Here is a 15,132-nt window from a genome sequence, read left to right as displayed (position 1 = left end):
GAACAAAAATAAGGATTGCTGTAAGAAGCCCTCCAGGACCAGGGCTTTCTTCCACTAAAAGCCATAGGGATGGTTCTCGAGTCTTTTTCTTTTCCTCCGGCCCCAAGAGCTGGCCCATCACTTCCACTGGACCAGACATCCTCTTCCCCTTCCACCGAAGAGCACCCGTGTGACTTCCCCTCTGCTCTAGTCTCTTATTCAAGCACCAGATATTTTCAAGATTTTTAACTGCTTGTGGTATCAAAAGGGAAACTATTAGACCTTATCAAATAAGAATTGATGTAAAAATGTCACAGCCCTCTTTGACAACAAAGGACTGGAGAAAGTCAGCCACATTTCAGGGGAAATGGAGACTTGGCTTTGGTGGATGCTTCCTCCCCAGAGCTGAGACAGGGACTTTGGCTGAAGGACAGCCTGGGGCCTTTGCACATGGGTGGCTGAGCCGGGTAGTCTGAGACCCAGGGAGTCAGTGGAGGGTGACTTTAGATTCAGTTAATATTTATGAATTACATTGCAGTGCTCAGTAAATTATACCATCATCCACGTGCTTAGACCGGATGGATGTTATGCCTGGGAGTTATTCTGTACTCACCCTTCACCTTCTCACCAGATATCATCAGTTCTGACTCCTCGTCTGTCTACTTCTCTCCATTCCCACTGCCTGCCCTCTGGACCGCCTCCTCTCACTGGACGACAGCAGTGACATTGTGGTCTGGCCCTGCCGACTCCCCAGCCTCATGTCATCCTAAGTGGACCCCCTCCTTTCATCACAGATCCCACTCGTACTTACCTAAGCTCAGGCCCCTCCAACCATCGTTGCCCCTTCCCTTACACAGGCAGCGCCCTCCTCCTGTAACAACTCATCCTTTCTCCTGCCTAACTCATAACTCAGCTTTCAGGTCTCACAACAACTTGTTAGTCCCCCCATCATGGCCAGTAAGAGATGGACCAAGGATTTGAACTCATGTTGAGTGGTCTCAGGCAAAGTAAAAAGCTGAGTGTAGAGTAGGGGTGAGGCCAGTGAGGCCAGGGGGCCAGGTAGCAGCTGCTGGAAGGAGGATAAGTAAGAGAGAAACCCCAAGTGGCATTAAAGTAAGGCTGCAAGGAGCCCGTGACCACCCGTTCAGGGTCACAATCAAGGAGTTGTTTATTTGGGTGAATGAAACATGGATTAGGGTTAATCAAAGTCTCTAAGAAGAGTAAAATTTATCATTTATTTCAGATTCACGTTAAAAATGGAGATCATATGAAAGGGGCACGTATGCTTATCCGGGTGGCCAACAACATCAGCAAATTTCCGTCACGTGAGTACTGAGAGGAGCCTGTTGTCCCCATGTCTGCCCGACTGTAGCACGCCAAGATCATCCTCACGGACTCTGCCAGCCGCTCTTCTCTATACGTAGTATAACTCATTTAATCCTCACAGCAACCCCATGAAGTGGTGTAACCGGCGTCCGTCCCCAAGACCACCCCCAGGCGTGAAAATTCACGAGGGGGATTCACATAACTCAACATACAGTAGTGCTAAAGCTAAGATTTATTACAGGGAAAGGATACAAAGCAAAATCGGCAGAGGGGAAAGGTGCAGGGGGTGGGGGGCCGGAGGTCAGGGGCAAGCGTCCACAGCCCCCCTGCCACCACTCCCCCCTGCCCCAGTAAAGTCGCACTGGACACACTCAGCACCTCCAGGCAGCACGTGGAAGGTGGTGTCTACCAGGGTGCTTGTGAGAGACTTGGTACCCAGGGGTGGTCTTGGGGAGCTGGCCACGTCAGCACCCCGTGCTTAGCATGTACTAAATTTTCAGACTCCCAGAAAGCAGGTGTTCCGCATAAACCCTATTGTTTGTACAAAAAGGTCAGGCACAGGCAGCCACTCTTCCCAGTTCTGGAAATGGCAGGAACTCTCCCAAAATCCAAGTTCCCAGATACCAGTTTCAGGCAGATCCTTCTAAGGAATACAGTCTCAAGATTGCACACAAGTGGCCTATTGTTATTTTCCCTATTTTACAGATAAGCAAACTGGGGCAAAAGAAGTGAGGTAACACTTGCCCAAGACCATACTGTCAGCCAGCAAGTCTGACTCTGTGTTCTCAACCACTGTAGACCATTGCCTCTGAAAAAGGTCCCAGTATTCTAAAAGACTTGTCATTATAACATTTTTCAGTGATTAGATTTTGTCACATTCCATGACGGGGTCAACAAACGTTTGCTGTAAAGGGGCAGATGTCGAATGTTCGGGGCTTTTGTGGGCCACGTGGTCTCTGTTGCAACTATTCAACTCTGCCGTTTCGGCGTGACCCATACATAAATGGATGAGCGTGGCTGTGTTCCAACAGAACTTTATTCTTTTGGACACTAAAATTTGAACCTCATAAACCTTTCACATGTCGCAAAATATTCTTCTCCTTTTGATTTTTTTTCCAGTCGTTTAAAAATGTAAGTCTTTCTTAGCAAATGGGCCATACAGAAACAGAGGGCCAGATTTAGCTCACAGGTCATAATTCACCAACCCCTGTTCTCTAAATGTGTTCTTTTTTGTTACATAAAAAAGACTAAAATAATTGTACACCATGCTGGCAACGGGTGTGATAGGACAGGCATTCTCATGACTGCTGGCGGAATGGAATGGACATTGTTGTGGCCTTTCTAGAAAGCGGTTTGGCAATTTGTGCTAGGAGTATTTGTTCTTTAAAGTCACGTTCTTTGAGCCAGTGATTTGACTTTTAGGTATCTGTCCTGAAGAAACAGGTGCACGCAGAGAGGTTAGTGCATGAAATTGTTAATCTCCCCACCCATTCATCAGCAGTCCTGTCAAATGCAAAACTCTCTGAGAGGCGGGGAAGGACGCACGCAAAAGGTTTACCTCAAGGGAGTGTGGGTCCTGGTGTTACAGGCAAAACACAGTATAATCAGGGGAAAGACATTGTGGTGAGCAGTTACCTGACTCCACTGCCGTGCCCTTTCCACGTTAAACAGTCCACTTCTGGTTCTTTGTCAAAAAAAGCAAATTTAGAGAGGTGCAATCCTGGCATCACGCCAGTAGAGGCAACGTGCTCTTTCTTTCTGCTCCTCCGTTTGCATTGCAGACATCGTGCCGATCCTGACATCTACCGTGATCGAGTGTCACAGGGCCGGCCTGAAGAACTCTGCCTTCAGCTTTGCAGCCATGTTGATGAGGCCCGAGTACCGCAACAAGATAGATGTCAAATACAAAAAGAAGATCGAGGCAATGGTCAGGTAGGCGGCTGTTTCTACCATCTAATCGCATTTGACAAGCGTATCTTTCAGAACGCAGCTGCTATTATGTGGGCTCAACAAGAACACAGATTGGGGGTAGCAATTAGGATTGTACTCAGCTACCAGCACCTGGAAACCCAACGATGGCTTTATCTGATTTATGTGACTCACGCACAAGGCATCGTAGCCCAGGGCTGGTGGTGCCGTGTCCCGATGTCACCAAGGACCGATCCCTCTGCCTTTTGGCTTTACCATCCAGAGCACACAGGTTTCCCCCTCATGGCTGCACAGTGGTGGTTGTCATGGTGGGGTGACATCATGTACCCCATTCAACGCAGAAAGAAGGAGGGAAATTAAAAGATGAAAAGGTCTTTTGCCTTTTTAGTTAGGAAGGACACCACCCCCAGGACTTGCATTTACATCTCACTACTCAGCCGCGTGGATTCCTCTAGCTGAAAAGCATACTGCTGAGTGAAAACCACGTTCTCTTGGCAAGGAAGAAGGAAAAGATGGCTATTAGGGAGGCAGCGAACAGCGTGTCTGCCGCAAAGAGTGGGTATTTCTCAGTGTAAGAAACTTGGTAATGATACCGCCTATTGCCAAGAGACTTCATTTCAAAATCCTGTGTCGCTCCAAAGGCACATAAGGCATATCCTCACTTCAGAAAGCCTAGTTTTCAACAGGAAAACTAGGAGAAAGCAGCACTCATCTTTACAAAAGGAAAAATTACCTGCAATCCTGTAGTAGTTCTGTACTACCACTTGTTCATAGCGATGACATCTGGGGTACCTGTTAGTCCCATTTTGACCAGGGAACTCAGGTGTACCTGAATCTTGACCCAGAACTCTCTCATCTCAGCCAAGGGAGATGGCTGCACCAGTAACGGCAAAGGGAAGCAAATACTACTTATTGTTAGCTGGGCTCATGGCAGAGAACTCTAACCTGGATAGGGGCTACACGGAACACTCCCTTTTTTTTTTTCAAAGCTGATAAGCCTAAGTAGCTTCAGACCAAATCAGTCTGACCCAACACACCTGCCATCAGGAAGAGTGAGGTGGGGAGAAAAAGCTAGAGCACAATTATCCCCCAGTTTCGTGCCACACCAGTCTAGGTGCCAGCTTGAAGAGGCACTGGTTATTCTCTCCCCGCGCAAGAGTACTCTTAGCTATGAGGTCTAATACGGTATCTGCTGGCTGCATGTGGCTATTTAAATTTAAATTAATTAAAAGTGAATAAAATGTAAAACTTGGCTCCTCACACTGTCCAAGTGCTCTGAGCCCCACGTGGCTCACGGCCGCCGTACTGGAGAGCGCAGAATTAGAGCAGTGCCACTGCCGCAGAAGGTTGTGCCGTACAGCCCTGGACAGCCTTCACGACTTCAGTACACAAAGGGAAAGACAGAGGCAGCAAGCTCACTACTGCAGTGGCAAGGAAGACACGAGACAGCCAGACCCACCCGTGTCCTCTCCCACATAATGTGCTGTGAACTCGAGCTCCCAGAGGTGGCCGTGGAGTGCTAGCCTGGGCAGTCCTCATTCCTCTCCCTCCTCCGTGGGCTGGAGCGTGTATCTCTAGTCTCAGAGTCTGACTACGAAGAAGTAGGTGCATTTCATGTGATTCTTCCTCACAGGAGACCCGATACATCCGAGACAGAAGAGGCCACAACCCCATGTCCATTCTGCGAATTTCTTCTCTCAGAGTGTGAACTCCTCTGTCCTGGATGTAAAAATAACATCCCATATTGCATTGCAACAGTAAGTTTCTTTCTTTGCATATATATCTATAGCCCATTTGAATACTTGTTGTGTGTCAGTACTTTCATCACTTCTGAAATAATCTTATCCCTCAAATTTCCTGCAACATTTAGCACACAATTTCATGGTCAACAAAGTTGAAAGTTATATTCAAGGCACATAATAACCTAAGTGAGTATCAGGAAGGCACTGTGGGGCAGGAGAGCACACACTTGGGGATCAGATGGTCCTAGGCTTAGATCATCTTTCTGCCACTTACTGGTTGCATAACCTGGTGCGATTTGCTTTTACCTTGCTAGGTCCATCAGTTAACGGTACCTGCCTATTGAGGTAAACTGCAGGTTGACGAGAGGACATGTTTAAAGCCTTAGTACAATTCCCGGCATGCTGTAGCACTTAATAAGTGATGGCTTTTATTGTACACTTTAATATTAAGACCTATTATTAGAAAATTTTTAAATATCAGATTATTTGTTCATCACTAGGCTAACGTAAGCTTTAATTTAAAGGAAAATAAATCTAGGTAGTGTCACAATATTGACGATTATTCTCTTTATACGTGAAGCTGATAAATTTGACTTTAGTCCTGATGCCATTTCTAATTACCCACCAATGTGAAATATCAATAATTTCATAATTTAGAGGTCTGTCTGGCTTTTAACTGTAACCACGTATTATAATTGAATAACGGGGGGAGTTTTAAAAATAAAGATGAATTTTATTCTTCAACGTACTGTTTCCAGGGTCGACATATGTTAAAGGATGATTGGACGGTGTGTCCACATTGCGACTTCCCTGCACTGTTTTCAGAATTCAAGATGTAAGTGCACATCATTTCACTCAGCCATACAGATTTATCGAATAATAGGCCTTTTATTCAACCACTTTTATACTGAGGTCTCTTTATTTGTTCATGTTCTTAAAAATCTCTAAAGACTCAAATTGTCTTCTTGGAAGAACCTTCTGTGATCTTTGAGAACATTTTCCTTAAAGGGGATTTTGCATGAGACTGAATATTCCTAATTCTTAAGTCTCATGATGAACATGTACTAAGAAGTAGAAAGGAACAGTTGGTTTTCACATCACGATAACCCAAAAGTAAAGGAATATTTAATCTACTCTGTCTTTCCCTCTCCAAACAGCATGTTAAACACTGAAAGCACATGTCCTATGTGTTCAGAAAGATTAAACTTTGCTCAGCTGAAAAAAATCTCAGACTGTACCCAGTACCTGCGGACAGAAGTGGAACAGTGAGTGGCATGTGCAGGTAAGTCAGACCATCCACTTACCTTCCCAGGGCACGAGATCCACGGGGTGGACACAGCTTTACAGTGTGTTTTGCCATTGGCTTCTTTTTGTGTATCATGTAACTTGTCAGATTTGAACGAACAAAACTTGTCAGATTTGAAACAAACCTTTGATGTACTTTAAAAAAAAAGCTAAAACGCAGGTTGTACAGTCTCCATGGTGACAAAGGTTATTTGGCCAAGCAGCATCATGGATTCCAACCAAAACGTATAATATCAAATCACATGGGCTTCTTTTTAACCAGTCCACTAAAACTGTAGCTAGCTATTAACAGTGGGGTTTTTGAGTTCTATAATTCAGGAGAACATATTGTAAAAATTTTTGCTTCCAGAGGCTTGAAAAATCCCCATTTCTTTTTCTTTCCAAGTGTCATTTTTGTTGCATGGAAGCAGCACAATACCCCTTCCACTCTCACTCCATTGGCAACAGTTTACTCATAGGGCCACACATACTGCAAGGGGGGGCAGGAAAACGGAGTCTCCAGGTGGAAAGCCAAAAGCCCCTGCCAGAAACTCTTTAAGATTCTTTAATTAAAAGGAAAAAGTAAGATTAGTCCCTGACACAGCACTAAACATAGTTAAAACGGAACCCTAGGTTTTCACACGAAACCTGTTCTTGCAATCTTCACTCCATCAGTAAACAGCAGCTCCATCCTACCATCTGATCAGGATGGAAACGTGGACACCAACAATCCCCCAGTCCATGGGCAAGTCCTCTCAGTCCCCCTCCAGTGTATCTGGTTCCCTTCCTCAGGGGGACTTTTTATTGCACCTGCAAAAATAAAGAGCCTAAAAGACTCGACATGAACTGCCCCAGCCTCCTCCTCTGCTCCCTATGCTGCAGCCCCACTGGCCTCTTGGCTGTTCCTTGGACTCCAAACTGCTTTCTGTAGCACCTGCAGTCTCTCACATTCCTGCCAGCAGCACCCAAGGGTTCTAGTTTTCCCATATCCTCACCAACACTTGCTGTTGTCTGCATGCTTGATTATAACCATCCTAGTAGGTGTGAAGTAGTATCGCATTGTGGTTTTGATGTGCATTTCCCTAATGGTAACGATGTTGAGCATCTTTTCACGTGCTTGTCGGCCATTTGTATATCTTCTTTATAGAACTGTCTTCAAGTCCTTTACCCATTTTTTTCACTGGGTATTTTGTCTTTTTATCGAGTTGTAAGAATCCTTAATATATTCTAGGTACAAGTCCTCTATCAGATACATGACGTTCAAATATCCTATTCTGTGGAAGTATTTTTTTACTTTCTTCATAGCATCCTTTGATGTACAAAAGTTTTTATTATTTTGATGAAGTCCAATTTATTTTTTTTCCTTTGCCCGCTTGTGTTCTTGGTGTTCATGTCTAAGAAACCACTGCTTAACCCAGCGTCACAAAGATTGACACTTACGTTTCATTCTAAGAGTTCTATAGTTGCTGCTCTTATACTTAATGTCTTTGATCCATTTAATTTTTGTGTATGATGTGAGGTAGGGACCCAATTTCCTTTTGTGTGTGGATGACCAGGTGTCTCAGCACCATTGATTGAAAAGACTGTTCCTTTCCTATTATTACTGGGTATTGTCTTATTATTATTGTTATAAAGGCTATTTGTATATTCTAGATCTAAATCTTAGTCAGATTTATTTTGCCGATATTTTCTCCCACTCTGTGGCTTCCCACTTCTTTTTCTTAATGGTCTTTTTTTTTGGAATATAGTTGATTTATCAATACAATGTTGTGTTTGTTTCAGGTGTACAGCAAAGTGAATCAGTTATACATATGTCTTAATGGTCTTTTGATGAGCAGATTTTTATTCCGATGAATTATAATTTATCAGTGTTTCATTTTATTATTACTTTTATTACTTTCTGTGTCTAAGAAAATCTTTGCCTCCTCAAAAGTCAGGAGCATATTCACCTATGTTTTCTTCTAGAAGCTCTGGGTCTGTGATCCATCTTGAAGTTATTTTTGTTTACAGTATGAGGTGGGGATTGAGATTCTTTTCCCTCTCAAGTAGATATCCAGTCTTCCAACACCATTTGTTGAAAAGTCTTTGCTTTCCTCATTGAACTTGCTTTCATGCCTTTGTTGAAAATCAGCTGGGTTTTAAATATGGGTCTACTTCTGGACCCTCTCTTCTTTTCCATTGCTCTATTTGTCCCCTATTTTTATACTATACTGTCTTCATTACTGTGACGTTATAGTGTATCTTAAAGCCAGGTATTGTGGATCCTACAACTTTGTCATTTTTTTCCAAGACTTTTTTTTTTTTTTCCCCCCGGTACGCGGGCCTCTCACTGTTGTGGCCTCTCCCGTTGTGGAGCACAGGCTCCGGACGCGCAGGCCCAGTGGCCATGGCTCACGAGCCCAGCCGATCCGTGGCATGTGGGATCTTCCCGGACCGGGACACAAACCTGTGTCCCCTGCATCAGCAGGTGGACTCTCAACCACTGCGCCACCAGGGAAGCCCCCACCAAGGCTGTTTTGACTACTCTTACTTCTCTCCATTTCTCTCTAAAATTTTAGAATCAGCTTGTCAAATTCTGTTTTAAAATCTTACTCAAATTACTATTGGGATATGTTTATTTTTCTGTTGCCACATAATATCACATATTTAGCATCTTAAAACAATATACATTTAATATTTCACAACTTTTTTTGAGGTATAATTATCACCTTGTATTAGTTTTAGGTGTACAACATGATTTGATATATGTTTATACTGTGAAATGATTACCACAGTAATTTAGTTAACATCCATCACCACACAGTTACAATTTTTTTTTTAATTGAGAACTTTTAACACCTATTCTCTTAGCAACTTCCAAGTATACAGCGTTGTTAACTATGATCGCCATGCTGTATATTACATCCCCAGGACTTACTTGTAACTGGAATTTTATACCTATCAACCACCTTCATTCTGCCCACCCCCACCCTCTGGCAACCAACAAATTGTTCTGTATCTATGAGTTCAGTGGGGGTTTTTTAAAAATTAAACATGTGAGATCATACAGTATCTGTCTTTCTCTTATTTCATTTAGCAAAATGTCCTCAAGGTCCATCCATGTTGTTGCAAATGGCAGTATTTCCTTCTTCTTTATATGTATATACACATGTATACATATGTACCACATATTCTTTATCCAGTGCCATTTTCTTTATCCAGTATTAGTGGACACTTAGGTCATTTCCATGTCTTGGCTATTGTAAATAATGCTGTAATGAACACTGGGGTGCAGATACCTTTTCAAGATAGTGATTTTGTTTCCTTCAGCTAAATACACAGAAGTAGAATTGCTGGAACATATGGTAGTTCTATTTTTAACTTTTTGAGGAATCTCTGTAGTGTTTTCCATAATGGCTGCATCAATTTACATGCCCACCAACAGTGCACGATGGATACCTTTTCTCCATATCCTTGCCAAGACTTGTTATTTCTTGTCATTTTGACAGTTGCCACTCTAACAGGTGTGAGGTGATATCTCATCGTGGTTTTGATCTGCATTTCCCTGATATGTGATGCTGAGCACCTTTTCATTTACGTATTGACCATATGTATGTTTTCTTTGGAAAAATGTCTATTCAGAGCGTTTGCCCACTTTTTTGATTGGATTTTTTTTTCTATTGAGTTGTATGAGTTCTTTATATATTTTGTATATTAACCCAAATTATCAGATATATGATTTGCAAATATTTCTCCCATTCCATAGGTTGCCTTTTCATTTTGTTGATGGAAACTTTTTAGATCGATGTAGTCTTGTTTATATTTGCTTTGTTGCCTTTGCTTTTGGTGTCACATACAAAAATACATTGCCAAGACCAATGTCAAGGAGCTTACTCCCTATGGTTTTGTCTAAGAGTTTTATGTTGTCAGGCCTTATGTTCAAGACTTTAATCCATTTTGAGTTAATTTTTGTGTATGGTGTAAGATAGTGATCCAGTTTCATTCTTTTGCATGTGGCTGTCCAGTTTCCCCAATACCATTTATTTAAGAGACTGCCTTTCCCCGTTGTATATTCTTGGCTTCTTTGTCATAAATTGACCATATATGCACAGGTTTATTTCTGGGCTCTCTATTCTGTTCCATTAATCTGTGTGTTGGTTTTTATACCGATACCATACTGTTTTGATTACTATAGCTGCATAATATAGTTTGAAATCAGGAAGTGTGGTGCTTCCAGCTTTGTTCTTTCTCAACATTGCTTTTTGGCTGTCCAGTGTCTTTGTCATTCCATACAAACATGAGGATTGTTTGTTCTATTTCTGTGAAAAATGCCATTGGAAATTGATAGGAATTGCATTGAATCTGTAGATTGCTTTGGGTAGTGTGGACACTATAACAATATTAATTCTTCCAATTCATAAATATAGAAAATCTTTCCATTTATATTTTCAGTTTCTTTCATCAGTGTCTTATAATTTTTCAGTGCACAAGTCTTTCACCTCCTTGGTTAAATTCATTCCTAGGTATTGTATTCTTTTTGATGCAATTGTAAATAAGATCGTTTTCTTAATTTCTTTCTGATAGTTGATTATTAGATACAACAGATTTTTGTATATTGATTTTGTATCCTGCAATTTTGCTGAATTTATTATTCTAACAGCTTTTTTGGTGGTCTTCAGGGTTCCCTATATATAATATGTCATCTGCAAATAGTGACAGTTTAACTTATTCCTTTCCTATCTGAATGCCTTTTATTTCTTTTTCTTGCCTAAAGGCAAGAGTGACATCCTTGTCTTATTCCTGATCTTTGAGGAAAAGCTTTCAGCTTTTCACCATTGAGTGTGATAGCTGTGGGTCTGTCCTATATGGCCTTTATGATGTTGAGGTATGTACCCATTTTTGTGAAAGTTTTTATCATGAGCAGATGTTGAATTTTGTCAGATGCTTTTTCTGTATCAAGATGATCATATGATTTTTATCCTTCATTTTGTTAATGTGGTGTATCATCTTGATTTTCTGGATGTTGGACTATCCTTGCATTCCTCCAATAAATCCCACTTGATTGTGGTGTGTGATTCCTTTAATGTATTATTGAATTCAGTTTGCTAATATTTTGTTGAGGGTTTTTGCAACTATGTTCATCAGAGATATTGGCCTGTAATTTTCTTTCTTGTAGTTCCTTTGTCTGGTTTTGGTATCAGAGTAATGCTGGCCTCATGGAATGAGTTTGGAAGTGTTTCCTCTTCTATTTTTTGGAAAAGTTTGAGAATTGGTATTAACCAGTGAAGCCATCTGGTCCTGGATTTTTGTTTGTCAGGTTGTTTTTGATTACTGATTCAATCTCCTTGATAGTAATTGGTCTAATTTTCTATTTCTTCATGATTCAGTATTAGAAGGTTGTATGTTTCTAGCAATTTATCCATTTCTTCTAGATTGTCCATTTTGCTGGCATTATAGTATTTCATAGTAGTCTCTTTTGTATTTCTGTGGTATCGAATGTAGTATCTCCTCTTTCATTTCTGATTTTGAGTCCCCTATTTTTCTTGGTGATTCTAGCTAAAGGTTTGTCTGTTTATCTATCTTTTGGGCAAAAAAAAAAAAAAAATAGCTATTAGCTTCATTGAACTTTTCTATTGTCTTTTTAGTCTCCATTTCATTTATTTCTGCTCTTTGAGATTTCCTTCCTTCTACTAACTTTGGGCTTAGCTTGTTCTTTTTCTAGTTCCTTAAGGTGTGAAGTTAGGCTATTTGAGATCTTGCTTGTTTCTTAATGCAGGTGTTTATTGTTATGAGCTTCCTTCTTAGAAACTGTTTTTGTTGCATCCCATAAGATTTGGTATGCTGTATAGCTGTCCCTCAGTATTCGTGGGGGGTTGGTTCCAGGATCCCTAGTGGATACCAACATCCACGGATGCTCAAGTCCTTTATATATAATGGTGTAGTATTTGAATATAACCTATGCACATCTTCCCGTATACTTTAAATCATCTCTAGATTACTTATATTACTTAATGTAAATGCTATGTAAGTAGTTGCCAACATGTAGCAAATTCAAGTTTTACTTTTTGGAACTTTCTGGTACTTTTTTTTTTTCCTGAATCTTTTGACCCATGGTTGGTTGGATCTGTGGATATGGAACCCACAGATATGGAGGGCCAACTCTATTTCCATTTTCATGTCTCAGGTATTTTATTTCTCTTTTGATTTCTTCTTTGACCCAGCAGTTGTTGAGCAACATGTTTGAATGTCCATGTATTTGTGAATTTTCCAGTTTTCTTCTTGTAACTGATTTGTAGTTTCATACTTCTGTGGTCAGAAAACATGCTTGATATGATTTCAGTCTTCTCAATTTATTAGGACTTGTTTTGTGGCCTTACATATGATCTATCCTGGAGAAATGTTCCATGTGTGCTTGAGAAGAATGTGTATTCTGCTTTGGGATGGAATGTTCTGTAAATGCGTTAAGTCCATCTGGTCTAACATGTCATTTAAGACCAATGTTTCCTTATTGGTTTTCTGGCAAATGAGAATCTGTTCACTGATGAAAGTGGGGTAATGACGTCCCCTCCTATTATTGTATTGCTCTTTCTCCCTTTAGATATGTTAATATTTGCTTATATTTAGGTGCTGCTAATGTAAATAATAAATATCTACAAATGTTATATCCTCTTGTGGACTGATGCCTTTATCATTATATAATGGCTCTTTGTCCCTTCTTACAGTCTCTGTTTTAAAATCTATTTTGTCTAAGTATAGCTACTCCAGCTTTCTTTTGGTTTCCATTAGCATGGAATATCTTTTTCCATTCCTTCACTTTCGGTCTGTGTGTCCTTAAAGCTGAGTGAGTCTCTTGCAGGCAGCATATAGATGGGTCTTGGTTTTTATCCATTCTGTCTTTTGATCAGAGAATTTATAAATTATATTTAAAGTAGTTATTGATAGATAGATAGGGACTTGCTGCCATTTTGTTCATTGTTTTCTGGCTGTTTTGTAATTCCTTTGTTCCTTCTTTTCTTGATCCTTTTTCTCCTTTTGTGATCTGACAATTTTCTGTAGTCATATGCTTAGATTCCTTTTTGTCTACCATAGGTTTTGCTTTGTGGATACCATGAGACTTACATAAAATACAACAGTCTGTTTGAAGTTGATAACAACTTAAGTTCAAATGCATTTTTACTCTCACCATCCACATTGTTTGTGATGTCACAATTTATATATTTTTATCTTGTGTATCCATTAACAAATTATTATTTTTACTATTTTGTCTTTTAACTTTCACACTAGGTTTATAAGTACTTACCGTTACATTAGATTATTCTGAATTTATATATTTACCTTTGAGATTTATAATTTCATATATTTTCATATTATTAATGAGTGTCCTTGTGTTTCGGCTTAAAGAAGTCCCTTTAACATTTCTTGTAAGGCCCGTCTAGTGGTGATGAACCTCTTTAGCTTTTCCTTGCCTGGAAAACTTCCTCGCTCCTTCAGTTTTGAAGGATGGCTTTCCCAGGTAGAATATTCTCGGTTGGCAGTTTTATTCTTTCAGCACTTTGACTATATCAGGCCACTCTCTTCTAGCCTGCAAAGTTGCTGCCAAAAGAATCTGCTGACAGTCTTATTGGGGGGGGGCGGTTTCCCCTGTACATAAGTTGTTTTCTTTTGCTGCTTTGTAAATTGTCTTCTTGTCTTTAACTTCGGGAAGTTTAATTGTAACTTGTCTTGGTATGGGCCTCTTTGGGTTGAGTTGCTGAGCACTAACGAACTTTGCACCTTCTCCTTCTTCTCAGTAAGGTGGCTGTTGTCACCATCCTCACTTTATAACAGAGGTTCAGCAGCTCGCCCATGCAGTTCTAGTCAGTTGAAAAGCCAGGACTGACACTCGATTACAGACTGGGAATTTCTTACTTGAACGTACTGATCCTGCTCCACATTCCAGAAATGAGCAAAAAAATCTTCTTTATTATGCTTGGCTTTATTACTAAATGCTAGTAGTTACTTGAAACCCTTCTAAAAGCATATGGGGTTTTGTTTTTTATTTTTTTGTCCTTTCTAGGTATTATGGTCCTGAGAAGATACCATTTTTCCACAGGAGGCTGTGTTTCTACCCCTGGCAGATTTCAAGATGGTCCTTCCCGAATACAGAAAAAAAAAGGTCACCTCTCCAGGTCACCACTTTCAACTTCTGCAGAGTGGGAAACAGTGACATAGAACATGCTGTTCATACTTTGTATATTTCCTCTTCTGAGTCTTACATATTCTATGCTCTAGACTGTTAATAGTAACCTATGACATAACTGTAAATATTCAGCATTTTGATATCTTTTCTATTTTGAAATACCTCCTTTAAAATAAACTTATTGATTAGATATTTGTAATGTTTTCCCAGATTTAAAGACAGCAAAAGAAATAAAGGAAGGTAGCTTTAAACCATACTGTGAAGTTTGGGCAGCACAGATATTAACAGTGTTGGGAAGTTTGAAGTGAGAGGCTTACACAAACCAAGGCTATTTAGCAGAAAGAATCAGTCTGAGAATAAAAACGTCAAAAATCAGTAAAATCAGCATTTTTAAAGAATGAAACTATAAGCTCATGTTTCTTGAGTCATTATGCTACATAGTATGGAATTCCTGTCACAGAATTAAATCATTTGACTTCCCCTGAAGACGTACATTATTCAGAATCTTCCCCAAGGTGGGTGGAGGGTTCCTTTCCCATGTCACACACACCCAATACCATACATATCAGTATATGCTTCCTTGCTATCCAAAGCCAAAGTATCAAAGTCTGAGCAGCTGACAGAATCATGTAGCCTAACTCTGAATGTATCAGATGATATGATTTTACAGTACAGCCACCAGCATTCTGAGCATTACAGAGGTACCTACGAGCC

At 40.4% G+C, this 15,132-nt stretch overlaps 1 protein-coding gene across 1 annotated transcript in view; it reads left to right on the top strand.

Annotated features, from left to right (window-relative positions):
• WDR19 (WD repeat domain 19) overlaps window positions 1-14,610 on the top strand; it is an 83,694-nt gene extending 69,084 nt beyond the window's left edge. The window contains exons 32-37 of the mRNA XM_065877156.1: window positions 1,223-1,304; window positions 3,087-3,237; window positions 4,868-4,991; window positions 5,735-5,811; window positions 6,134-6,258; window positions 14,296-14,610. Of these exons, the coding sequence (XP_065733228.1) occupies window positions 1,223-1,304; window positions 3,087-3,237; window positions 4,868-4,991; window positions 5,735-5,811; window positions 6,134-6,245 (546 nt within the window). The 3' untranslated portion in view covers window positions 6,246-6,258; window positions 14,296-14,610. The remainder of the gene's footprint in view (window positions 1-1,222; window positions 1,305-3,086; window positions 3,238-4,867; window positions 4,992-5,734; window positions 5,812-6,133; window positions 6,259-14,295) is intronic.
• Window positions 14,611-15,132: the final 522 nt, after the last annotated feature.

This window comes from Phocoena phocoena, chromosome 5 (genome assembly GCF_963924675.1).
Source record: "Phocoena phocoena chromosome 5, mPhoPho1.1, whole genome shotgun sequence".
Taxonomy (NCBI): Eukaryota; Metazoa; Chordata; class Mammalia; order Artiodactyla; family Phocoenidae; genus Phocoena; species Phocoena phocoena.
The sequence above is the reverse complement of the archived record's forward strand: the minus strand, read 5'-3'. Positions and strand labels throughout refer to the sequence as shown.